The 25,598-nt window shown below is 48.7% G+C and overlaps 1 protein-coding gene across 1 annotated transcript; it reads right to left on the bottom strand.

Moving 5' to 3' along the window:
* Positions 1–5,580: 5,580 nt before the first annotated feature.
* LOC6903780 (uncharacterized) lies at positions 5,581–6,953 on the bottom strand. The gene is made up of 3 exons (XM_002136660.3): positions 6,681–6,953; positions 6,061–6,511; positions 5,581–6,000 (listed from the first exon to the last, which is right to left on the bottom strand). Exons 1-3 carry the CDS (start codon positions 6,705–6,707, stop codon positions 5,684–5,686), a joined length of 795 nt encoding a protein of 264 aa, XP_002136696.2. The 5' UTR covers positions 6,708–6,953; the 3' UTR covers positions 5,581–5,683.
* Between the last annotated feature and the right edge of the window lie 18,645 nt (positions 6,954–25,598).

Genomic DNA, 25,598 nt, shown 5'->3' with positions numbered 1-25,598 from the left:
GGCGGTGCGGTGCAGTGCGGCAGGGTTAGTCCCTGAAATGACAGCAAATTTCCATGCCAGGCAATATTTGTGCTGTGTGCGGCAGCAAGGCAGGGTGGCGGGGAGACAGGGGGGGAAATGAGCCAGAATTTCCTCGTCTATTTAAGCAGATTCGCTGCAGCAAAGAAGGATATCCGAGATTTTCCCCCAATGCTAATTAGTTGTGGGAATAGAGAGGTGAAAGTCTAATTGGGATTAAGATTTTCGGAATGGAAACTACGATGATAACGATGACAGACAGAAATAGAGTTCCGATAGAGGCTGGCACTCGATGGAAAGCCATAGATCAGATGCACTTCTACTCGTATCCCATGCATCTTCAAAGCGGAGCCGAGCCCCCATTGACACTGAGAGAGAGAGAGATATATATCTACAAGTGCCACGCTGCATGCTGCACGTTGCAAGCTGCGAAAATCAAATCACACAAATGGCAGGGCATGAAGAGGTCTCCATAGAGGGGCGGCAGAGAGGGAGAGAGAGAGGCGGATGGGGATGGAGACTGGGATGCCTGCATGTTAATGTTAAAGGCTCAGACATGTCTAACACTCTGGGCTAAGCTGCACTCCACTCCACTTTCCCATCCCCATCCCCATCTCCGTCCCCTGCATGCAATTTAATATTCATTTTGTGAAAAGCAAAGCCCATTTACATTTTGCGTTTGCCCTTTTTCGTTTTTGTGCTTCTCTCTTTCCTCTTTCCTCATGTGTGTTGCACTTTCTTTTCTCGACCTCATTCAGAGTCGAGATAGAGAGGACTGGGGGAACTTGCACTCGTCCTCGCACTTGGGGGACAACACGGCGTATGCGTATGCGTAATCTAAGCAAAGCCCTGCCACCGCTGCACCTCCATCCACCAGAGAGAGCCAGAGAGCCATACACTCGTAAGAGCTCGCCCGGTTGCCCCTTTGTTTGCCTTAATTCAACCGCAAAGGTACAAGGCACAAGGCCCAGGGCACAAGGATGCGGGCCCCGGGTTCGTGGGATTTGTGTCCGTTGACCACTTGAAAAGATTTCAGCTCGCCCCACTGCCAACCTCCACTCACAGCTCCCATCTACCAGCTCCTGGTGGAAAAAACTGCTGCAGCTGTTGATTTATAGGCACTGGACCATGTCAATGTCGATGCCGATGCCGATGCTGATGCTGATGTCGCTCTGGGGGAAGCAATCATCGCCTGGTGCCATAACCAGATGCCAATGTCCGGGTACCCAAAAACTCAAACTCCGAGCCCCAAACGCAATCCCTGCCCTAATCCTCTGGCCCAAGCTCTGTTGAGGTTTCCATTTGGCTGACTTTCGGTTGGCAGACCCAATAAACAGGAGATCCAACAGATCCAGCCTCCCCCATATTAGAGGTGCCCATGTCAGCCCAAAATTAGCCAGACAGAGACAGAGAGAGAGAGACTGGACGCAGGACACAGGACAGAGTCCTCGCAAATACTTTTGGAAGCGATGCGCCGCTAAATGTTTAATCAATGCCCCGCCATATGTGATAATTGTGTGGGCTAGAAAGCCTGTGTGCCTGTGGGCTTAGAGGCGGCCAAAATGCAATTGAAATGCAAATATTAATTACAATGAAATCCGCCTGCGAGATGCCGTCGAGGAGTTCCCATCGTGTGGCTGGCCGGGCCCCAGGTGCACCGCTGGAACTGCCGGAGCGACCCGCGGTCCGGGCCTGGCTTCATGAACCGCTTCACTCGACGTGAAATAGAATGTAAATAGAATTTGTGCATAATAAAATTATGCATTCATAAAGCAGTCACCAGTCCACGGGACCAGAAGGGGACCACAGGCCCAGGACATGGACATGGACATGGACAAAAAGCATTCGCTCAATGCGATGGCGAAAGGGGAAAGGGGAAAGGGAATAGAGCCAAATCTAGCATCCACGCATCCTGAATGCAAAAAGCACAGAGCGGAGCCATGGAGAATGGAGAATGGAGAACGGATAATGGAGAATGTGCAGACGGCTGGCTGGATGGGGCCATAGATGATGGACCGACGTCACTAATGCGAACCAGAGGCTGCCGCTATTCAGCGGCCTGCTATTCAGGCAGCCGCAGCAGCAGCAGCAGCAGCAGCCTCAAAGGCAGAGCAGTGTATTTACCGAAAACTGGAGAAGCAACGACCCCTTGACCCCGGCCGCCCAATGCCACATCCCACATGCCACACGCCATCATCCGCACAGCCCCTGTCTGGCGATGATGATGGGCCCCTGATGGGAAGCAGAGAACAGAACAGTTCATGATGTTAACCGGATTCCAATGCCAGCAAGCCGTTTCATAAACGGCATCAACTTCTGCCTGAAAACTCATTCGAACAGACAGACAGGCACCCCATTCCCGGCCCAGGGGAATAATAATGGCACCATCATTCGCTCTTCACTTTTAAACACAACTGAAAACAGAAAACAGAACACTGAAAACAGAAAACAGAAAACAGAACAGAACTTTCGAGTGCCCACACACACAATTTCATGTATTTATAAATTCCAAAACAGTAGGTAAAAACAATAACAACACATCAGCAACAATTTGTCGTGTAATCAATCTTCCATCTTTCGACTTTCGACCTTTACTTCTTCTGGTGGAGGCTCATTGAGAGCTGCTCCTGGCGCTGCTCCATGCGCTTCTTGTGCTCCGCGTGGATGCGAGTGACGAAGGCGCGGTTGACCAGACGGTACGAGTCTATGTAGGTGCTCATGCAGTCGCTGACGCAGGCCCGCTCCCGGGCATCCAGCGACGTGGACAAGTTCTGTAGGCAGTTGCGGAAGCAGTTCTTCGACAGCTTGACGAACATCATGCGAAAGTTTTCGAGCATCGTTCCCTTCTGGATCTCCTGCTTTCTCTGGTTCATGGCCTCCTGCGAAATGTACTTCTGTCCTGTCTGCTCGACCTGCTTCTGCTCCTGCTTCTGCTCCTGCTTTTTGGTCAAGGGATCCGGGTCCGGGTCCGAGTGCGAGTCCTCCTTGATTTGCTTTGTGGAATCGATCGGCGCCTTGAGTCCTTGATCGATAATCGGCTGCCTGGCCTGCTGCTCCTCCTTGATCAGTTGCCTGTGCTTTATGCCCAGGGCCAAGGCCGCACGGAACTCATTGGTAAGCTTTTCCATCTGAATGTTCTTCTGCGCCTGCAGCTCCTTCAGGTTGTGGAACACGGCCGCGTGCTCTGTCATCAGCTGTTTATCATGGCTATCGGCCATCAACGCCTGGAAATCGTTCTCCAGCTCGGGGTTCTTGATCTGCTTCGTGTCCTTCGTGTAATCGATCAGCGGCTCCTTCTGCTGCGGCATATTGCTCTCGATCGAGGTGGTCTCCTCCTGTCGGTTTATTATCTTCTCAAACATGGCCTCCTTGAGCTCCTGCACGCCCTCGACCAGGGGCTCTTTCTTAAGCTCGGCCTTGGTGTCCTCCTGGAGCACTTTCTTCTCGAGAACGAGCTCCTCCAAGATCCGGTTGGTCATCTTATCGAAGAGGTCCTCCATCACCTTCACCTCCTTTTTGCTGTCGATCGGGAAATCGCACACCATCTTCGGCTGCTTATTTTTCTCGGCCATTGGCTCAAAGGATGGGATCGGCTTGTTCAGTTTTGCGACCAGTTCCGCCATGAAGTCGTCCATCAGAATGGGCAGCTGCTGCTGCTGCTGCTGCTTCTGCTGCTTCTCGATAAGGATCTCCTTCGCAGCCTCCGTCTTGGCGTCTATCTGGTCTCGGGGCTGCTTTTCCTGAGCGACCAGTGGCACCGTCTGCTCCTTGACCGTCTCGAACAAGGAGTCCCTTTCAGGCTCCGGACTCTGTTGGTTTTGCTTCCTTGTTCGCCATTCGACCATGATCTCTTCCTTGACCTCTTTCTTGAGCTCTGCCGTGATCTCCTTCTTCAGCTCCTCCTTCATCTTGTCCCTGAACTGGCCCATGAGCTCCGTCTGGTGCTGGAGCTGTGGCTGTGGCTGTGGCTGTGGCCGGGCCTTGGCTGTCTGTTTGTTCGACAGTGGCATTTTGTGAAATGTTGTCAGGTTCGTGGCACAATGTAAAATCAATGAATAGAATCGACCGGGACAGCCAAGCCTACTGAATGGGATGGGAGTATCTATCTATGGCACTCTATTCGGTTCTCCCTGGAGTCCGATCAAATGGGGCGGGGGGGTTCCTGCATCTAACTCAAACTTCCTTTGGGTTTATGGCTTTGTACTGGGCTACTCGCAAATGCATTCCCTTTTGGGACATTGTCCCCGCTGTTGGGCTGTTGTTCGACCCATAGGCCTTGGCCTTGCACGAAATGTTCCTCCACAAGGCTCTCCTTCTCCTTACTTAACTGTAACTTTGGTGATAATAATCTTTGAATCATAATCACAAATCGCCAATTCCACAGGCGAAAGAAGGTCTTGCCTGAAGTCAGTGGCAGGTGGCGAGTGGCGAGTGGTAAGTGGCAAGTAGGCTGGGAATTCGTATATTATGTTCCTGCAGCTGTCGGGTCCCACACGCATCTCTAAACGGATTATAATGCGTGTGCGGCCCCTACTTATGCCTGGCCAACGTTCCGAGCAGTTAAACCGCTTACGGAAATACTCCTCCCCGGTCCCCCCGGTAACGCTGTAAATGGGGCCGTCCCACCGCACCACCGCCCTCTTGCCGCCGAATTTCAGTGCAGGGAAAAGTCCATTCTGTCACGTTTTATATTGATATTTAAAAAAGGAAAGAAACCGCCATGCCTTCCCGCCCCACAGCAGGGGCGGAGCAGGGGTGGGGGACAACTAACAACTAAACAAAATGGCAAAACAAATTTCTGCGCGTTTTCGCCACCCTCAGCACGTAGGCGTGGGGTAGGGAATGGGGGGGGGATGCACGTAGCAAATGGCATCGCCAAGCGGAAATTGCAATTGAGTGCAAATTGCAGGAAGAAAAGGGCTTCGGCGGGTGGGAGTGGTGGCGGGGTGTCACCAGTCACCAGCCAACAGCCAACAGCCTTTTCCATCTTCATCTCCATTTTCCTGCCACCTCCATTTCCTCCTGCTGCTCCTCCTTCCCCTCCTTCTCCCTCTCCTCCTTCGATTCGATTTCGGTCTCGTCTCCCACGGACGAACGACTACTCCCTAAATATTTAATGCTCCTCCCGTGGTCCGTGCCGATTCCCCACGGCTAATGAATAAATCTGACCAAAATCTTGGGCCACTCCCCGAAGGCGGCTTTAATGATTAACAACTGCCAAGCCCAAGCCCAAGCCCAAGCCCCAGCCCCAGCCCCAAAATGTAAACGCCGACTCTGAGTCGCCCCAACCATAACACACCCGACACCTCGCACCGCCCATACAGCCAGGGGTCTGCTCTGCTCCGTTCTGGTCCTTTGTTTGCCAGCGACTTTAACAGCCTCGTCGTTCGTCACGTTCTGGGCGCGCGACTTTTATCGCGCCCAAGTCGCGCTGCCGCTGCTGGCGGCTTTAATTCAATTTAAAGCCGAAAAGTCTTCAACACTCGAATGGCGGAAAGTATTCTGCGTTCTTGCAGCCCCCAACGGGGAAGGAATGATTTCCTCGGAATGTTCATTTAAGCAATAATCAATTTAATAAACAAACATGCGCTCTTTGGGCTGGAAAAAAAAACATAACAAAAAATAAACACTAAATACATATAACTATTCGGTCTGATTGCACGCTTCAGCATGCTCCATAACTCTTCAACTTTGGAACGAATTCATCATGGGTTTCGAGGCTACTGGTTGGATCATCGAGGAAGTGTGGCACAGTTGATTCCCCATACAGTTCTTCTGGCGGCACAGTTGGGGATTGCTTGTGTTCATTGTGGGACGCCTCGCTGGATGGATCCGCTGCACCAGACTGGACAGAGTCATAGAAGTCAGAGAAGTCAGAGAATCGATTCACTTGATGTCGGTTCGAGATCTGGTTACGAATGCCGCGCCACGCGGCATGAATTCGACTGGGCAGGGCTTCTGCTACAAAGGCTCTAGAGTATACTGGAAAAGGAGTCCGGCGAGATTAGAGGGCTGGCTCTCTGCTGCGGACTGTGGACTTACAGATCTTCGTGAGTAGTGGCAAATCGATGGCCGAGCAGAGCACGTGCAGCCTACGAAGGCAAGCCACACGGATTGCTGGCAGTAGACGTGACGTCTGCCACATCATATAGGTTCCAGTGGCGATGCATTGCTTGATTGCTCGGCGCGTTGCACGCTGAGTTGCCTCCACGTCGTGGATAGTCAGCCAAGGCTCTTCCAATATCGCGTCCAGCCACTCCTTCACTTCGGCGGGGCCCAGAGTGCCGCGGATCACCAAGTAAAGGACGACACAGATGACGCTGACCACGATCATGCTGCCTCTGATGGACACGCTTCGCAGAATGCTGGCGTAGTGAAAGCTGAACAGGCCCATCAGGCCCATGGCCAGGGCGAGCCACACCCGCTGTGTGTATGGCTGTGGTCCTTGACCTTGACCTGGACCATTATCCTGATGGTTGTTGAAGTTGACGGGCTAGGAGATTGCACAAGTAAGATTGAAATTGAAATAGGCTTTGCTTTCGGTGTCAGGAATGTAAAAATGGTGCAAAAATGAATTGCAAGCAATTTACAACTTTTAGGACACCCACGGGGAACCACCCACGGGGAGCTGGTTCATCAAAGGTTCACTTTTTGGTACATACCCAGAGATCCATTTCGACCACGGACATTTCGGCGCAAGGCTGCCAGGCGAAGGCGAGGGCGAAGGCGAGGAAGACGTCCACTTCGACTTGTTCGACTGCGCACAAATATCACAACAATGTGAGCCGTACAACTCTCGATTACACAATGAGAAAATCTGGAGCAAGACAGAACTGAGGGCTCGACAAATAGTTCCACAGCCAACTTCTGCGAGCAAATTTTCTTCAAATTGTGATTCCAGGAGGAAGGGAGTTCCAAATGAGAGATGGTTCCAAACGATCTAGATCCAATATACATTTATCATCAGAGTTGCATTTCGCATTCAATCGATATGCAGAAACAGTGTGTCCGATAGACTGATTATACCGATAGTGTTTGGACTCCGTTTGGACTCGATTATGGATGAGTTCTTCCTGGCTTCTGCCGTTGGTGCCTCATTGGTGCAACGGAGGCAGGGAATCGTTACCTTGTATAGCGGGTTCTTGATGTTCCAGTCTGCTGCGTATAGTATCCCCAAGGAATGATGGCGTTTGATGGAGGGGCGGGGCGGGGACGTGCCTTGTGGCAAACTAATTTATTCATGGCCACATGGCGAGACGAGGCTTATCGCTCTTATCAAGCGAGCGGACTGTTCTGTTCCGTTCCATTCCGTTCTGTTTGGCCCTCCCTCTTCTCATTTGTTAAATATTTGCCCGTTTGGCCAAACAAAAGATTCGAAAGGACAAAGGATCCCTCAGAGCTGTAGCGCTGTAGCGCTGAATGGCTGGGTCGTTTCCAAATTTAGCGAAATAAATGAATAAAATTCAACGAGTATTAAACAATGTGGTCGGCTGTGGGCCGAACACGAATTCCCAATCACCAAATGAAGCATGTGTAAAATGGAATTGGAATTAGAATTGCCTTTTGCTCCTCCCTAATGAAATGCGATGAAATCAACCCAAAATCGAACTGCAATCGAACCCCAAATACGATATACATATGCCGCACATATTCGAACAACTTCAATTGGATTTGCCAGGAACGTTTTAGCCAAGAATATGGTCAACGATTTAAGCGGAAATTGATGCAGCTTTTGGGTCAGAGCTGGCTCGCTGTCGGTGTCGGTGTCGGTGTCCTTTCCGGCTAATTTCCACTCGGTCTGCGATTTCCTGGCAGCCCCAAAATGTAAATCAAAACTTCAGCTCCAAGTAGCCCCCTAATTAGATTAAGTTTTCCCAACAAAAAGAAACACACACACACACAGGAGCCGACGCACAAAAAGCTGTTGACAATTTGGATTTGGGTTTGGTTTTTTGCCGCCTTCTCCTGCTCTCCGGGAAATTTATCCCGAGAAAATGCATACATATATTTTTGACTTGGCGCCAAGTGCGACGGAGTCTCTGCGACGGCTCCTTGTCTCCTTGTCTCCGTGGAATCCTGCCTCCTGTCTGCTGTCTGTGCTGTCTGTGCTGCCTGTGCTTGTGCCTCGTCTTGCTTAATTATTTCCTTGGCTAAAGCAAACAATCAACATAATTTCTGACACGCCCACGCCCTGCCCACACCCTGCCCTGCCATGCCAGGGGTTCTTGCTGCTCTGACAGTATGAAAAATGAATAAAGTTGCAGCCAGCCGAGCTCTAAAGGAGACACAATTCCGCTCAAGGACTCATTAGTTGAATTTGAAGCTGCTCCTTGAATCTGCTCTTGCCTGATATACATATAAGATATGAGATGTTCAGATACCATCCCGACAGAGACAGAGACCCTCGTAGTAGGTATAAACGGAGGCATTGATAGAACACAACCTGCCAATATGGAAATCGATTGTCCGAGCACATAATTATTTGGGCTGTAATTTATTCGCAATTCCCGTAATCGATTCCCATTCCCATTGCCCCTTCCAGGTGGCAGGGGCCAGGTGCTGGGGCCCCAACACTTTCCCTTGTTTGCATTTAAATTTCGATTTCAATATTGCCAAAAAGCTGCATAAATTACTCCTCCAACACTCCAGAGCGGAGTGGAGCTCAGCTGTTTTGTCCGGCGGCTTCTTCTTTAAACGACCCCCAGGAACATGTGGATATGTATAAACGTATGTATGTATATCTAGATGGGGTGTGTGTGTGGACTACAACTATAACTATCGATCTCACTTAAGCCCAGGGGATTCCTGCTAGTGCTACTGCTACTGCTTCTGGTCCTGCTGGTCCTGCTGCTCCTGTTGGTATGGGCCATATGCAAACTGGCAATAAAATTTAAATATTTTGCATATAAATCAAATCGATGGAAATATTCGGGACAAAGAGCAGTCCGCACACACACACGGAAAGGTGCCACAGACACATCTGCAGCAGCAGCAGCAGCAGTTGTATCCTGTGGGTGGCCGTGGCCATATGTGTCTGTGGGCCTGTCACTTGCCACAGACACAGAAAGCACCGAGAGCCCAAAGCCAAAGCGTCGACGCCCCAAGGACCAGTTTCCGTTTTGTCCAAAAATGCAGCTGCCAGGAGCCTGGAGCCCAGGAGCCCAGGAGCCCTGGAGCTCGGGCGCCTGGAGGGGGAGGCAGGAATGGTGTCCAAAGGTCGGGACTGTCCAATGCTCGATTGGTGGCGCCTTGCACGTGGAGGCCGGCTGCTGCTCTAAGTGAGCGATCAGCACGTAACCCTGAGAGGCGCCGGCAGGACGTATCCCTTGGATCGAACAACCCATGAATCCTGTTTGCAGGAAAAGAGCGCGTAACATTAAGACATCTCTGAAGCCAGTTTCTCTCAAGGTGAAATGAAAACGGAACCCCATCGATAATGGAGATCTCTCTGGCCAGAAGCCACTGTCAGTGCCATGATGCGGATGCCGATGTCTGGGCTTCGGTGTTCGGGGTTCGGGGCTCGGTTCTCAACACACACGTAATGCTGGATAATGGATAATGGCATCCTTGGCTACTGCTGCTGCTCCTTCTCATTTGCATCTCTCGGCGAGGGCTGGTGGGCGCGGACGGGCTCCTAATGCCAGGAGCCTCGATGCTGGCAATGGATGTACTCGTGTGGATGCAACATTTCGTTTATGTCGAGTGCACTTTCGGTAACATTTATTACACAATTCCAATAAATAACATTTTGCAGGGCTTCCTGGATGCTGAATGCTGGATGCGGATGCTCCTTTGGCCAGCAACAGCAACGGCAACGGCAACGGCTTCTTATTCTAGAGGGAAAGGAGAGGAGAGGAAAGGAGAGGAGAGGAAAGGAAAGCACAGGCAAAAGGCACAACACGGGAGGGACATGCGAGGGATACCGCACGTCGGCAACGATTTTCTTTATGGTATTTACAATGACATCGTCAGCTCGTCATCGTTTTGCCGCTGGCTCTGGCTCTGGCTGTGGCTCGGGATCTGCAAGCGAGGAGCTAGGGGTCGAGGCAAGGAGTGCATTTTATTTACGAGCCTGGGAAACGGATGTGGAGTGGAGTGGAGAGAGCATCCAGCAGAATGCAATGCAATGCTGCAGGACACGGATACTCACTCTTGCAACTCTCTTCTCCTCCATCTTTCTGTATCTCTCTCTCTCTCTCTCGCTCTGTGTATGTTTCTGCCATAAATTTGTGTGGTTTATTGATATTTTATATGATTTTATTCCATCGGCCATCGCATGTGCCTGGGCCCTGTTTGGGCCCTGCCTGGGCATTGCCCGTGTCCTGTGTGTTGGGGGGCAGCAAGTGTTGTAAATTTGTCATTTAATTGACAGTCGGTTCGGTTCTGTTCGGTTCGTTTCGGTCAAATCATAATTGCATTATAGCCCGGGACTCACCATTAAATCTCCTCCATTATGCTCTTCCCTTCTCTTCTCTGTTCTGCTCTGTTCTGTTCTGTCAGTGTCTCTTCTGTTTTAACGAATTTGAATTTAAATTTTGTGTGCATCGATTTGAGGATTGGAGCATGGAGCATGGAGCATGGTGGAAATGCTTCGTGGTTCGGTTCCTTCCTCGTGAATATTTATGAAGTTATTGCAAAGCCAACTGGCATAAACATATTCATCGGACCGTGTCGTGTCTGTGTGTGTGCGTGTGTGTGTGTGTGGCATGGAGCGGGAGTAGGAGGAGGAGGAGGAGTGTACTGTTTGATTTGGAACTCTAACAACTGTCGGTGGGTGCTGGGTGCCTGGTGTAGATGTGGATGTGGATGTGGGTCCCTCTCTTCCAGAAATGCACATTGTTTGCACTGTGCAAACTCTGGCAGTCGCTGCTCTGCTTTTATCCAAATATCAATAGCAAAGGGCCACACTCCACACTCCACTCTCCACTCTTCACTCACTCGCATATTTATGCAGCACATGATTATGTTTAATTTTGCCTGAAACCAGCCCCCCTTCCCTCCCCTTCCACCTGCCCCTCCACTTCAGGCAACGCCTGGCCTTTTCTACTGCTGCTCCTCCTCCTCCTCCTTCCTTCTCCCTCCTGTTTCGCCTCGTACTATTCTGTGCCGATCATCAAACAGCCGTGCTGATGGTTGGTGGCATCTTTCTCAGGCCCGTGGCACTGTGGCAGCTTCAAATTTGTTGCTTGTTGTTCTTCGTAGAATAGATCGGCAATGTCGATCCAAGACGCCGAGGTCGGTTCAAGACTGTGTTGGTTGAAGATCTATTCTATTCTAATACTAGGCCCGTCTGCCGAATAGCCCGTGCCAGATATGCCCGCACAAGATAGATAGATAGATAGACAGATAGATAAAGAAGATCAAATATTTTGAAATATTAATGTCCTCTCTCGGTGCAGAGACAACGGCATAAATGTCTCAATCGCAAGTGCAAATACAGCAATTTCAGTGCCCATTTCTCTGGGTGTACACTGTACAGCGATGTGAAATATTGAACTTCCTTACTATTTTGGGAAATGCCAGAATATTAAGCTATAAATATTAAGGCTTAATACATTTAGAATTTCAGTTATTCCTGTTCGTTGCCGGCCATATCGTTATCACCCCACCCTTGTCCATTGAGTCGTTGAATCCTTTTCATTTCCATTCATTTCCCACTGCCCGGCGGCGGCCAGACCAGTCCAGAGCAGTGCAGTGTCAGAAATTAAAATTTATTTTCTGACAATTTTCATTTAAAGGCATTCGCATTCGCAGTCGCAGTCTCCCTTCACATCGCTTCGGTTCGGCAAACAATCCGCCAAATGGGGCAAATAATAAAAATAAAGAAAAAAAAAGGGCGAAGAGCTTCACTCCGATCCTCCGTGCTCGCGCTGCCTTTTGCTCTGTCCTGAGAGAGAACTAACCAAATCAGAGAAAAAGAACAGGCCAAATACGATACTTTAATAAACGAGTTTAATTTCGTTCACAGCAAAAGCTGAAGACCACGTTTTTTTTTTGGCACCAGTGGAGGGCATCCAGACTTCCATTTGAGCTCCATCCTGCCTCTGGCTTGGGCCCCTGCTCCTGCTGCTGCTGCTGCTCCACTGCTCCCCTGCTGTTTGGGGCTTTCATTTTTATTGTTGTTCTTGTCACATTTATGCACACTTAATGGCAGCGACAATCGACCTATGAATGTTCTTAGCCTTGGCCAGAAGTGTTGTCCTGGCCATCGCCTGCTGCCTGCTGCATCTGTGTGCGTGTGTGTGTGTGTGTATGTGTGTATGTCCGGAGCTGGAGCTGCCGCAGAGCGAGGCAGGGACAGAGGCAGAGGCTCCACAATGCGGAATAATGGCAGAACGGGGCAGAAAGTCCATAGACCATGGATATACCCCTCAATCAATGGCTGGAGAGAAACGGCCGTCCTTGATTTGTGACTCTGTTACATCCTCCTCTCGGGAGGATCTCGCCCATCATTCCTTGTTGCAGCCTCCGCTACCGTGTGGGAAAACAATAACGAGCACAAATAGCAACAACAAGATGGCAATTTACCACCCCCAGCCCCCAGCCACAGCGCCCACCCTTTGCTTTTGGCTTGGGTGTGGGGGTTCGAGTTCGGTTTCGTTTGGGCTCTTTTGGTCATTTTGGTTGGGGAGCATATTGAAAAATTGTTGTTGTAGGAAAAACCCATTTGGCTATTGTTTGTCATACTTTGGACGGCAGCCGTTGCCGTTGCCATTGCCATTCGCTTTTCCTGCTTTTTCCTGCTTTTTCCTGTTTTTCCTGGTGGTCTGTCTCTGCTGCCGCCGCTGCTGCTGCTGCCGCCGCTGCAGTGGATTTTCAATAAATGACTTATGTGTATACACCGCGGGGCTAACTGCTTTCCATGTTCATATGTGGGAGGGGTCGGGGGCTCTATGTGTCTGTGTGTGTGTGTGTGTGGCAGGACAGGACAGGACAGGACAGGAAGTGGGTTTTGGGGCTGGGGCTGGGGCTGGAACGGGTATATCTCCCTTATCCTTGCTCCTTTTCTGGCTGTTTGTGCTTTTAACGAGGCCCAGCTGCGTTCGGGTTTCGAAAATCGTTTTTAAAAATAATAACAATGTTGTTTGGCTTTGGATACCACTTCCCGTTCATCAAGCACCTCCCCCTCCCCCTCCAACCCCCTAAAAAGGGTCACAAAATACAGAAGGGAGTACAATTAGGGTTAAGCCCCGAATTTGAACTGCAAAGGGCCCCCCACCGCCCCATTCCACTGAAGTGACTGCGGAGTGAACACTGTTTCCTTTTGTGCCACGCTCGAACGCTCGGCAGGACACTCATTGCGTTTTCTTTGAGAGAAAAGCGAGTGTGACCGTTCGCTGTGAATGAAGAGCTGTGTTGCCAACACTGTTATGTTACCAACACTGTTTACCAGCCGGTCTCAATCCGCCCTGACTGTTGCCTTTCCTCGTGGTACAAGAATGGATGAGCGCCATTTTCCAATTGCCGAAAATGTTTGCTCTCGTTATGACTCCTTTGGGGATCGATGTGGGGGGTGGAGGAGCATATTACTCGTCTGGCTGGCAAATCGATTGTGCTTCTGCGACTCCGCCACTTTAAAGTGGAAGCATGGGATGCCCAGGGAGGGGCGTTTGCTTGATGGAATTACTTATACTCCTTCTCCGGATGTCCTTCGAGTGCCGCCTCTGTGCTTCCCTCTGGCTCTGTGCTCCACGACTTAATTGACTATCTCGTCCTAGTACTCGCATTTCCATTTGCTTTTCCTTTTGTTTTCCACTTTGCTCTCTTCTGTTTTCGTGTTCTTTCTTTTTTTCGGTGTTGTTTTTGTGGCTAATGAAAACATTTGCCAGGAAGTGCAGGAAAACGGAGACGAATACGACTACGAATACGAGTAGTTATTAAAATACTTTCGTGTTTGTCTGCCAATGTCATTTACAGGCTCTGAAACTAGCAGCCAGGACACCCACACCCACACACACACACTTGTGCATATATGCGGGGACAGAAGCCATTTTGTTGGGGAGCAACGGGACGCAGACTGTAGCAAGGGGCGGGCGGGGAGGAAGCTGGCTGGCTGGGTTCTGGGATCTGGAAACTGGAAACTGGTTTGTTTGCTTTAAAGTGCAACTTATTTACCTGGAGCCTGGGCACCAGGTGGGGTCCGCCCATGTGTACGTGTGTGGGTGCTTATAGGCCCGCATAAATGACGCACTGCATGAACTCGCCCCTCGGCTGATTGTCCACTGCTCACTCGACCGCCGCCCTCTACTGACTGACCAGTTGTCCCGCTGTCCAGCCTCTTCTCAGCATGCACTCGCCTGTTTGTGTGCTACCCATTGAGCCCATGTGTGTTGGGGGGATATTGGGCCGCCATCGAGGGGAAGATGCCCTGCCTTCCTGCCTGGATCAGTACAGACTCCGGAAGCCGGACTCAAGCATATATATTGGCCTGCAAATAGATTGGGGTTTGCTGACTCAAGATCCTCGAAATACTCACTGATTGGATGGCGTTTCTGATCAGGATTTATGGAGAAATTACAGATATTATGGGCTGGATACGAGATTCAATCTATAGTTCCCATTTCGAGGCAACTCGGACAACGGGCACATAGAGGAATAGAGGGCATCCGATGCGTCGAGTCCGCTTGGAGATTGTCTATTATTTTTTGTTGGTTCGAGTCCTGACCCCCGCCCTCTGTCCCATCTCCTCCACTCCCTGTGGCCTTTGTCCTGTGTGTGCCCTGTGTGTGTTTATGTTGATTTTAATCAACGATTTTAACAGGCACATTTGTTTGTCATTTACAGTTATTGCAGCATAAACACACACACACACACACACAGATGGAAGCATTTATTGGCTTGCATAAACAGGTGGAAAGAGCAGAGAGAGAGGGACGGAGATACATTGACAGAAAGAGGCAGACTGACAGACTGACAGAGAGACAGAGACAGAGACAGAGACAGAGAGAGAGAAGGGAAAGAACAAGAATGGGCTCTCATTTTTTTGTTATTGTTGATAGAAATTTTATTGCTTAATATTAAACAGGAAAATGCAAAATGGGTGAAAATTTGTGTATGTTTTTCCCAACAGATTTTTTTGTTTTCTCCTTTTTGTTGTGTCTGTGAGTGTGTGTGTGTGTGTGCGTTATATTAAATAGAATTATAAAACAAATAAAGCGAGAAACAAATTAAAATGCATTTAACATGCGACCAGCAATGAAATTAAGTACACAATTTAATAAAAACCCCAAACATTTAATTGGATTCCGATTCCGATTCCGATTACGATTCCGATTTAACATTGAAGTGCGACTCCCATGGCAGACCATAGCAAAAGTCCGCTCCTTGGCAGAGGATGTTCTTCTCCTGCGATAAACCATAAAATGCACGGCTCAATTTCCATTTTTCAATAGTAAAATTTAAAAGTTTGCAGCGAAAACGTAAAGGCAGGAGCAGGAGCAGGGACAGGGGCAGGGGTAGGGGCAGACTGGCAGAGGGTGAAACAAATGACTGCCAGCACAAGTAAATCAATTGGATGCCATTTGTATGCGTGGCAAGAAGGTGCTGCCACTGCCACTGCCACTGCCACCACACCCACATATTTCTACATATTTTTTTGTTTTTTTTGTTGCTGGCCTGGCGAACAGCTGCCATAAATAGCAGGAGCCGAAACCGAGCCCCAAACCAGAAACAGAAACAGAGCGGAGAGCCGCCCGCACATGTTACTCCCTCAAAGAAAAGGCAAAGAGCCGACGAGTCCTAGAGCCGGAGAGGCAAAGGCGTAAGGTGTAAGTCAAACTAACGGGAGTGGCTCCCCGTACGCCCACATGCCACATGCCACATGCCCCCACCATCTCCGCATCCGCCTCCGCATCCGCTCAGCAAGCGATGTAGCAGCATTTTATGCGCAAATGCAAATTAAATTTTCACCGAATCGCAAAGGGAAGGAAAATCGCTGCAAACGGCAAAAACGCTTTGCCGCGGCCAGTGGCAAGAATTTTAGGGGCGTGACCGAGGCAGTCCGCGGCATGCCCCCGGGAACAGGGTGTAGCAGAAGACGACTGGAATGCAGAAGATCCTCGCGCCTCCAACGATTGCCATTGCCTCGAAAGATACACCCCCCCTTCTCTTAGCGATACGAATATGTCCTTCAAACCGAACGATATTTTCCTCTGCCGAAGGCCAGGGCATCCCCTAGTCGTGCTTCCTTCGTTTCTTTCTCGGGCTTTGCTTTGCTTTGGGCATTTCCTTAGCCGGATTTGTTGCGGTCTGTGTGTTTTTTCGGGGCCCTGGCCTGGCTCTTATCCCAGTACGTATACGTATTGTTGAGGCTGCCACACGTTCCTGTGCTCCCCCCCCACCACCCATCCATCCCCTCCTGCCCTACGATGCGAGTATTGTATGTACATGAACCCAGTACGTTTTATTATTGCTTAAAATTTACGCTAAGAGCAATAAAATATTTTAATGGCCGCATAAAATGCTGCAGCATTTGTAAATAAAATCAGACCCGTGGGGCCACTGGGGTTCGAAATCTGGGCTCATGTCTTGTCTTGTCTTTGGAGCTCACCATTCCTCACCACCCCTCCGCCTGCCCCCTTTCACAGCGATTTTTATGGCTAGCCGAAGCAATTTTCCAAATGAGAATCGCCTGTAAAACGCGAGCGCGTCTCCAGGGCGTTTATAGACGCTTCAAATCGCATTTACTGCCGCTGCCGCTATTGCTGTTGCTGTTGCTGTATTTGATTGTTTGCTTTGTGTTGCAGCAACAATGGGATGTAATTAAAAAGTTTTCTCAAGAAATTCAATCAGGCAAACGCCTCATGCACCACCATTCCTGCTCCTGCTCCTGTTCCTCCTCCTGTTCCTCCTCCACGTCCTCCTCCGGGACACACCCACAATGTAAACAATGAAGCCAATTAAACGCTCATTAAGTGAGCAGCAAGCAGTCCCCTCACCCCTCACCAAGGAGCCTCTGCTCCAAGTATACAGAACAGCCGGCTTCGAGGAGCAGGGAGCCGCCTCCCCATCCCCATCCGCATCAGCATCAACGTCTCAAGTTAATTTTTAAAGCACGGTTCTGGGGCGCTCAGGTGGATAAAACAACAGGAGCAGCCGAGAAGAAGGATAAACGAGAAGCAAAAAAACTAAAAGAAAAGGTTCTACTTTCACAGAGTCGCAGCTCTTGATACCCTTGCATGCCCTTGCGTTCAGTACGAAGCGAATTTCGGTGGGTAATATACTATGCATAATCTCGTATGAAATCGATGGAAGATTTCACTGTATCCAGCCTACGAGCTGAAAGGGCGCCCGAGAGCCGTGTGGATCGTGAAATCGCTAACATTGAGCTGTTAACGGAAAGCAGCCACAGGCCGCCAACGAGGAGCCGTTGGCTGTTAACATACTGTTAAACTGGGTTGATTACAGAGCTGGTGCCCTGTTAGAACTGCTGCTGCTGCCTTAAAGAGATCCCTTGATATTCGGATGGATATATGTATCTGGGAAATACATGAGAAAGTGCATTGCAAGCTTCCAATACAAATCGTAGTAGCTCGTCTGGAAAGGGTGCTCAAAAAGGCAGCGAGCAGTAGAAGAAAAGGAAGTAACTAAAGGAGTAAAGGAGTAAAGGAAGATGGCAGTGCAGTGCAGTCACGAGTAAAACTTTCGGAGAAAAAGTTACTTTACTGGCATTCCTCCTCGTCGCGCAGAAGGCCTTCTCCTGCACAGGTCTCCCGTCGCCGTCCTCCCCGTTGCAAGATGCCGTTTTGCTGCTTAAACACAAATGAAGTTAATAAACAGCAAACACACACACACACACCGACACACACACAGACGCAGGCAGGACCCCAAAGAACCCCAAGAGACCCTTTGAGCCTAACCTAAGCCCCGATAGGGCACCGGAATCCACTAATTTGATTGGTTTGATTTGGATTCGATTTCAACAGCTTTGGGGTTCTTTTTCCATTTAAAATTTAAACCCAATATTTGTCCAAATTTCATGAAAGGTGAACGCGAAACTTGCCCATCAAGATGACACGTGATGGCCATATACTCGATAGTTGCACACATCGATAGACTATTAGATTATTCTAATTGATTCTAAATATGAAACACTCTTCAATATTAACCATATTCTTCAATGAACCATCTTTTAAAGGGAATCTGTGGGCATAGATTCGATTATTGATGTACCTTAAGCTCTCATAAGTCCTCCCATTTCCCTCGCATCCATCTTTGACAGATGTAGAGCCCAGCAAGCAGGCAAGCCATCAATATGTCAATCTTCCACTCGCACAGCAAATCCTCTTTCGAGCCTAAACGTGGGAGTACCCATCTCCCACCTACGAGCCCCCTCTTTGAGTGCGAGAGTATACAATATTTGATATTCCACCCGTTGTTCCACCCATTTCCCATTCCCCATTTGTTGTGCAGTGTGTCTGCCATTGGGGTTGCCATAAGCTTACTTACTTATCATAAGGAACAGTTGCAGTTAAATTTAAGTGACTCTACCCCTACATCGACATCGACATCCACATCCACATCGACTGACTCCCTCTGACAGACAGATTGACAGAGACAGAGACAGAAACAGAAAGAAAGACTGAAAGAAGTCAACGGCAACGCGTCGCGTCGTCTTAGCCACTTCCATGCGATTTTGTCAATTTCGTTTTACGCGCTGCGACTTTTAAATAAAAAGGATGCTTCCGTTCCGTTCTGTTCCGTTCTGTTCCGTCTGCTCGTCGCTCCTTATGCGCATTGATGCCAGAAATCCGTGCGATGTCTCCGCTCCGTCAAAATGTATCCTGGCACACACTGCCACACACACGCATTTGCCTGCCACGCCTGCCACATGTCATCGTCGCAAACGCCTTTTTGCACTTTTGTCAAAGCCCAGCCCTGGAAGGGAAGCTGGCGATGATGACGACTATCGCGATGATGATGAACAAGTCCTAGACAAAAGAAATGGCGGAAAATGCAACTTCGATTTCAATTGAGGCAAAGCCAAATGCTGCAACGTGTATGTGTGTGTGAGCGTACATCAAAGTCATCGACAAGTCGTCCTGGATGGGGTTCCTGCCACTGGATGCTTGCCACTTAGCTGCTTTACCTTTAACGGGCAAACAGCATTGGAGGAGACACCAGTGCAAATGGTTGCCGAATCGGGGAGGGAGGGGGAATGCTGATGGATGTACTATATGGATACTGTGTATGCTAATCACAGTGCTGGAAGGCAATGGCAATGGCAATGGCAGACAGTCGTTTCCCAGCGACACAAATGATCAAAGTAATGCTCTCTCCTTTTGAAAGGAGATCCCTTCAGGATGGAAGCCTTAAACTAAAAACAGATGATTTATATCTCCATTTGAAAGGTTCATTCTCTTTAGCTGGAGAATCGTCCATTATGTTTTGCTGATTGCTCTGAGTGCGCACTCAACAGGCGAATGCCCATTTTGTATCTCTTGAGACACACCTTCAGCTCTGCCTCTCTGCCTCTGCCCTGCCTCTGCCCTGCCTCTGTCTCCGCCTCTGTCTCTGTCTTCCCTCTTGGATAACTTTTTGGGTAAGTCTAGGGTAAAGTCTCCCGCTGAATGATTGCCATTTAGTTTGCCACTTGCGACTAATTCGAGAGAGAGATCGCTGAGAGCTGCAGACAGATTTCATTATTTATGCACTTGTGTGTTTGTGCCTCGCGAATCCGTTTGCCGTGGCGCCCCCTGGAGTGGAGGCTGGCTCCTCCCTCCTCCCTCCTGGGCTCCTTGCCTCCCTGCCTCCCGACAATTAACTTTGTTTTTCGCTTACATTTTCACGCCATTTTTCGGGGCAAATTTCTCATGCAATTTTCCTCCTGCTGAGCACTTTTTACGCTTTTATTTATTTCCGACTGCAGTCCGAAGTTGCAGTTGAAGCTGGGCTGAGGCGGAGGATGAGGCGGAGGAGGAGTCGAGTAAAGGCTGAATTGAGTTTGCTTTTTGTTTGTTGTTTGTTAGTCCTGTTCCTCGTCCAGGTCCACGTCCAGGTCTGGACTGCTGCTGGAGGCCGTCGCCTCGCACCTTTATGGACTTCTTCATCAACGCGCTTGAAACTTTTTGGCTCAAGAAACGAAGTTAGCGCCAAGTGAAAATGGCCAACATTTGATGGAAGCTCCGGAAGCGGAGCAGCGGCAGGAAACAGGAAACAGGAGAAGCAGGAGGCCAGTGGCAGGTGGCAGGTGGCACGGCCAGTGAGGTTTAATTGAGTTATTTGTGCAGTCTTTTGCCTCGAGACGGTAGGCAGCAATTAACCCTGGCACAGAGGACCTTCCACCGATCAAGAAACGCGAGTACAACAATTACTTCAATATATATTTACTGTTTTCATATACACCTTTATATATAGCACATATGTATGCGTAATCCCTTCGTAAGTGCAGCATTCGAAAGCGATCAACTGGCTCTTGGCCTAAAAGAAGACGCAAAAAATGCCATTATTCCCATTACTAGAATATCGAATCAGTGAGGAACTGCAGTACTGGGGCATCCACTGGGGCAGGAGCCTCAATGGAGGAGGTCTCAGTGCTGATTTGGCCACAATTCTGCCACAATTATCCGCGATAAGCATTTGCAATTATCGCGTGCCTCCCCCCAGGCTCATTAACGGGAGAGTATGAGGGGCATTCATTCGCCTGACCCGACCTTGACCCGCCATGCAGCCGCCCACTCAGACCGCAGCCCACAGCACACTGCAGCTCTGCAGCTCTGCAGCTGGACACTCGCTGGACCCCACTTCCCACCCGCTGTGCTGGCGTTGCATTTTCATTTTTCATTTTCATAAATCCCTCAACGACTGCCCCCCATTCACAGCTTGTTGCCGTGCTCCCTGCTCCCTGCTCCCTGCTCCCTGTCCCTGCCCCCTGGCCCCATTACCAATTAGTCCAAATGCCATCGCGCTGCCAAGGTCAATGGCCCATGGACTTGATGGTCAGGAGGACGGAGAATGGATGCTGACTGCTGAATGCTGGATGGGAAAATGGAAAAATGGAAAAATGGGAGTGGAAACGATACTACTTCATGGCCATTAGGCGTGCGCTGCGGCCCTAATTAATCATTGGCTGAGTGAGAGTTCTGGCCCCAAACAAAGCCAACAAAAAAAACTATTAGACACAAATGTGATTTTTTTCGTTGCTTTTCGCTTATCGCTTTCCCTTCGTTTCCGTTTCGCTTGCCCGCTTTCTCCTTGTCCCTTTTGCCCGCCGATGGCACAATGTCCGCTTCCGGCTAGCCAGGACCCGGAAAAGAGGACAGAAGACAGGAGACGGGCGACAGTAGACGGGAGACGGGAGACAAGAGACAGGAGACAGGAGAGAACAGCGCACACAAATTACTTAAAGATAGATAGAGAGTCCAGTCCGTCCGTCTGTCCGTCCGTAGGTCTGTCCGGATGAGGTGTGGGATGCGTGTGGTACCTTTCCTAAGAGCAGTGCCAGGGGTGGCCGGATAGGACTGTTCAACGACGCGTTATTTCCGTTTCCGCATTGAGTGATGAAGTTCCAGGGGTCCTGCCCTTCTGTCCTCCTGCCCTGCTGGCCCTTGGCCCTTGGCCCATGCCCCTCCCTCCATCCAATATTATTTTTTGTCTCCTCCCACGGATACCCTTTGCAGCGGGTACTAAGGTACATGGGCTCTACCCATGCGGAGGAGCAGCGCTAGGGTATCCTGAAGCTTCGGTGGTCCTGGAAGTGCGGCTGTTTCCTTGCTGTTCTCCTCTTCGCTTTGTTTCGCTTCGGTTGGGGTCTGGGGGCAAGTGATAAAATGTTTTATGTGCCCCAGTGTCTGATAACAATAAATAACGCCATCAGGACGAGAAGGACCCCAGAAGAGGGCAAGGCGGGGCAGGGCAGGGCAGGGCGCTCGATGGCGGGGCGCTGGCATGTAAACAAATTGGTGTTGAAGGCATTTAGCCCTTTGTTGCTGTCAAATGAAATTTGCGGCCCGTTTCGTTTGTTTAGGCCCTCTCGAAGATTTTTCCACGCTTCTCGTGGCCTTCCCTTTTGGGGCTTTGTCCTCCTCGGTTTTGATGAATTGTAATCAGCATCAAATAGGCCAGACAGAGGCAAGGAGATGCAGCCGGGGCCTGCTGATAGAAGGGTTTGTCATATTAATCATCTCGATGTTAAATCCTTGTCCAAGTTTATTTGTGTGCTTTTGGGTACACTCGATTCGATTCGATTCGATTAATTGGCAAAAATAAGTCGAAGCAACAAGCAACAGTTTGGATGGAAAAACGTCTGAGGATCATGATAAATGAGAATATTTGCCACGAATCACCTTGCCATGGATCGGAATGCTGAATATGCCTGCTCCTTGGATTCGATAGAATCGAGTTATTATATTATATTAGTTATATTAGTTAATAGAATACATCCAACTGCGTTTCTCTGCAGGATAATGCATTCTAGACCATCAATAATTTTAAAGAAAATCGTTTTAAATATGAATGGAGTTTATGTTTTATAAATATCGGATTATTCTATGTACATACATATATGTATGTACTATAAGTATATGTGGGTATTTATACCACATCCTTTCGATGCCATATCCTGTGCATAATTTACGCGGAAGAACAAACAAACAAATAATTGCATATTAATTTATTAGCATTCTCATTAGGGTCGCAATTAAATTGGTAGCTTTTTTGTTCTACTTTCAACTTAATAAACGCATAATTGAATAATTATAAACAGCAAAAAATGTTAATGTAAATTCCTGAATAATTCATAGAACTCTCCATCTCCCCTTATCTCTCCCTCTCTCCCTCTCTCTCTCTCTCTCTCTCTCTCTCTGCGCCACTCTCTGGAAGGGGTGCTCTGTAGCGAATTTAAATGTAAAATTATCTTCGAAAAAGTCGACCATCCATAATGCAATGCCATTCCTTGGTTCCATGGTTACGCCAATTGCCACACAGTATATAGATGTGCCAGCTCATACACCGAACATGTCGCAAACGAACTTCCGGATTAAGTCTCAGGGTCTTCGGCTCTGGCGTTTGACTACCGCCTCATAATCATGAGCCAGATAGCGCGTGCCCTCCTTTTGAACCGGGGTCCTCGGCATCGTCTTTTCTCCTGCATTTCAACGGCTTTGACCGGGTAAGTTTTCCTTCCCCCCCCTTCCCCTTTTCCATTGACTATTTATTCTTGGTTCTTCCTCTTTTATTTTTGTATTCCCTCCAGCTCTATTGGCCGAGACCCTTTTGGCCACAAGCTGCGATCGCCTCCTCTTACCACGAAAGGTAATGTTATTAAGCTATAATTTATTCATTTACTTTATCTAATTTTTCTTTTCATTTTAGCAACCATCATCGTTTACCAGCGGCATCACGCTTGTGGTCTTATGGTCTTTGGTTCATATAAAATACTGGGTTTTTCTGCGCGCTATATCTCTGCAATTGGGCTGCCGATCGGTTCGTGGCATGCCATTTCGTGATCAGAATTGTCCAGCAAATCAACTGCCATCAGAAAAAAGGAACAGAAAAGGATCCCTGCGATCTTGGGACAGTTGGTCCTTCACCGATCTGGCCCTAATTATCTGAGATATAGCCTACCGAAGATTGGCGTATAATTGAAATACTGGTTTCTTCTGAACGCTATATCTCTGCAATTGGGCGGCCGATCTGGGCGAGGCATGTCTTTCCGTGATCGGGAGAGTCCTGCCAAATGACTGAAGTCGGAATGAAGGACATCCATTTTTTCACGATTTTCGCAAAAAATCATGATGGTTACATCATTAAATTTGCCAAAAATCGGCCTCATTTTCGAAGTCGAGATTTTGACGCCGCTCGACAGTATGGAGCCTCACGATCCTGGGACAGTTGATCCTTCACCGATCTGGCCCTAATTGTCTGAGATATAGCTCTGCGAAGATTTGCATATCTTTGAAATACTGGTATTTTCTATACGCTATATCTCTTGCAGCCACTGGCTATCCTGCTGCGGGCCACAGCCACCATTCCACTGCTGTGTCGCTGAGTCGTCAAGGTGGCGTCCCGTCCGCTGCAGCAGCGACCAGAGATCGACATCAGCATCGATAAGCAATCAAAAGCTGGCCTACAGCTTTAAGACGCGTAAGTAAATCATTATATATGTAATTGTGGATACATTTTAAAATATATGTATGTATGTATGTATCTTCCTTCACAGAGGACGTATGTACCCTACGCTTTGCCACAAACCGAGGCGAATCCGATTTCCCCCCGCCAGACGAAGTCCTAGCAAAGTATCCCAGCCAGACAGAATCGTGTCCTGGTAGGACCGAGGAGCACCCTTTGCAAGATCGAACATAAGAAGCATCGTCATCCCTCGCCCTGGCCATCGACAACAAGGGCTTTGACCATACTACCATATAGATATATCTCGTTGTTGTTAGGTTTAAGGATATACGCGTCCCATATATTTAAACAGTAGACACAAATGTTTTCCACTTGTTTATCTATTTATACTAAGCTAAGTTATGATGAATAAAACTATTGAAAAATCATCCTTGCTCTTCTTTGAATGGGGGTAAGTATCCCGATTTCAAAAAGGCGTGGCACGCACAGATCGGTTCACAGTTAGCGGAGAAGACTAAATATTTTTGATTGCGAAAATGTCCTTGATCCTTGATAAGGACTCCATCAAATCAGGGACATTTTGTCGATCACAGGAAGCCGTCGCACGCCCAGATCGGTCCACAAATAACGGAGAAGACAGAACTGGCTTTAAAAATGTAGTTTAAGAAATAACAAAAAAAAGAGTCGCGTCAAATGGCTGGGATACCAGGCGAACAGAAATCAGCAGAAGGTAACTGCATTTTTTTTTTAATTTTCCTCCAAAAGTATGCAACTGTAGCAAATGCAAAAAAAGTGTTGCATACTTATGGGAATCCATAAATTAAAAAAATTCAGTTACCTTCTACTGATTTCTGTTCGCCTGGTATCCCAGCCATTTGACGCGACTCTTCTTTTTTTGTACGGTGGCGACCCCATCGGTGATTTCTTAAACTACATTTTCAAAGCCAGTTTTGTTTCTCCGTTATTTGAGGCCCGATCGGGACATGCGACGGCTTCCTGTGATTAGAAAAATGTCCTTGAACCTTTGCCAAGGACTCTAACAATCCCAACCATACATACATAGTTTTCTCGTCTATTTATAGGACGATCTGGGCGTGCAATGGCTTCCTGTAATCGACAAAATGTCCCTGATTTTATGGAGTCCTTACCTAGGAACAAGGATAAAGGATATCTGGTCAAGACATAAATATCTTGTTTTCTCTCTTATTTGGGGCCCGATCGAGGCGTGCCATGGCCCGCCGTGATTAGAAAAATCTCCTTGATCCTTTAGTAAGGACTCCAACAACCCCAACCATGCATATATAGTTTTCTCGGCTATTTGTGGCCCGATCTGGGCGTGCGACGGCTTCCTGTGATTAGGAAAATGTCCCTGATTTGATGGAGTCCTTATCAAGGATCAAGGACATTTTCCCAATCAAAAATATTTATTCCTCTCCGCTTACTGTGAACCGATCTGCGCGTGCCACGCCTTTCTGAAATCGGGATACTTTCCCCCATTCAAAGAAGAGCAAGGA

Source organism: Drosophila pseudoobscura, chromosome X (genome assembly GCF_009870125.1).
Source record: "Drosophila pseudoobscura strain MV-25-SWS-2005 chromosome X, UCI_Dpse_MV25, whole genome shotgun sequence".
In the NCBI taxonomy this organism is placed as follows: Eukaryota; Metazoa; Arthropoda; class Insecta; order Diptera; family Drosophilidae; genus Drosophila; species Drosophila pseudoobscura.
The sequence above is the reverse complement of the archived record's forward strand: the minus strand, read 5'-3'. Positions and strand labels throughout refer to the sequence as shown.

Bases quoted from the DNA above. Each gene is read 5' to 3' on its own strand.
- LOC6903780 (XM_002136660.3), bottom strand. From the start codon at position 6,707: ATGTCCGTGGTCGAAATGGATCTCTGG. The intron at 6,512-6,680 runs GTATGTACCAAA...GCAATCTCCTAG, and splicing joins TGGTCGAAATGGATCTCTGG to CCCGTCAACTTCAACAACCA. The intron at 6,001-6,060 runs GTAAGTCCACAG...CTCCTTTTCCAG, and splicing joins GCCACTACTCACGAAGATCT to TATACTCTAGAGCCTTTGTA.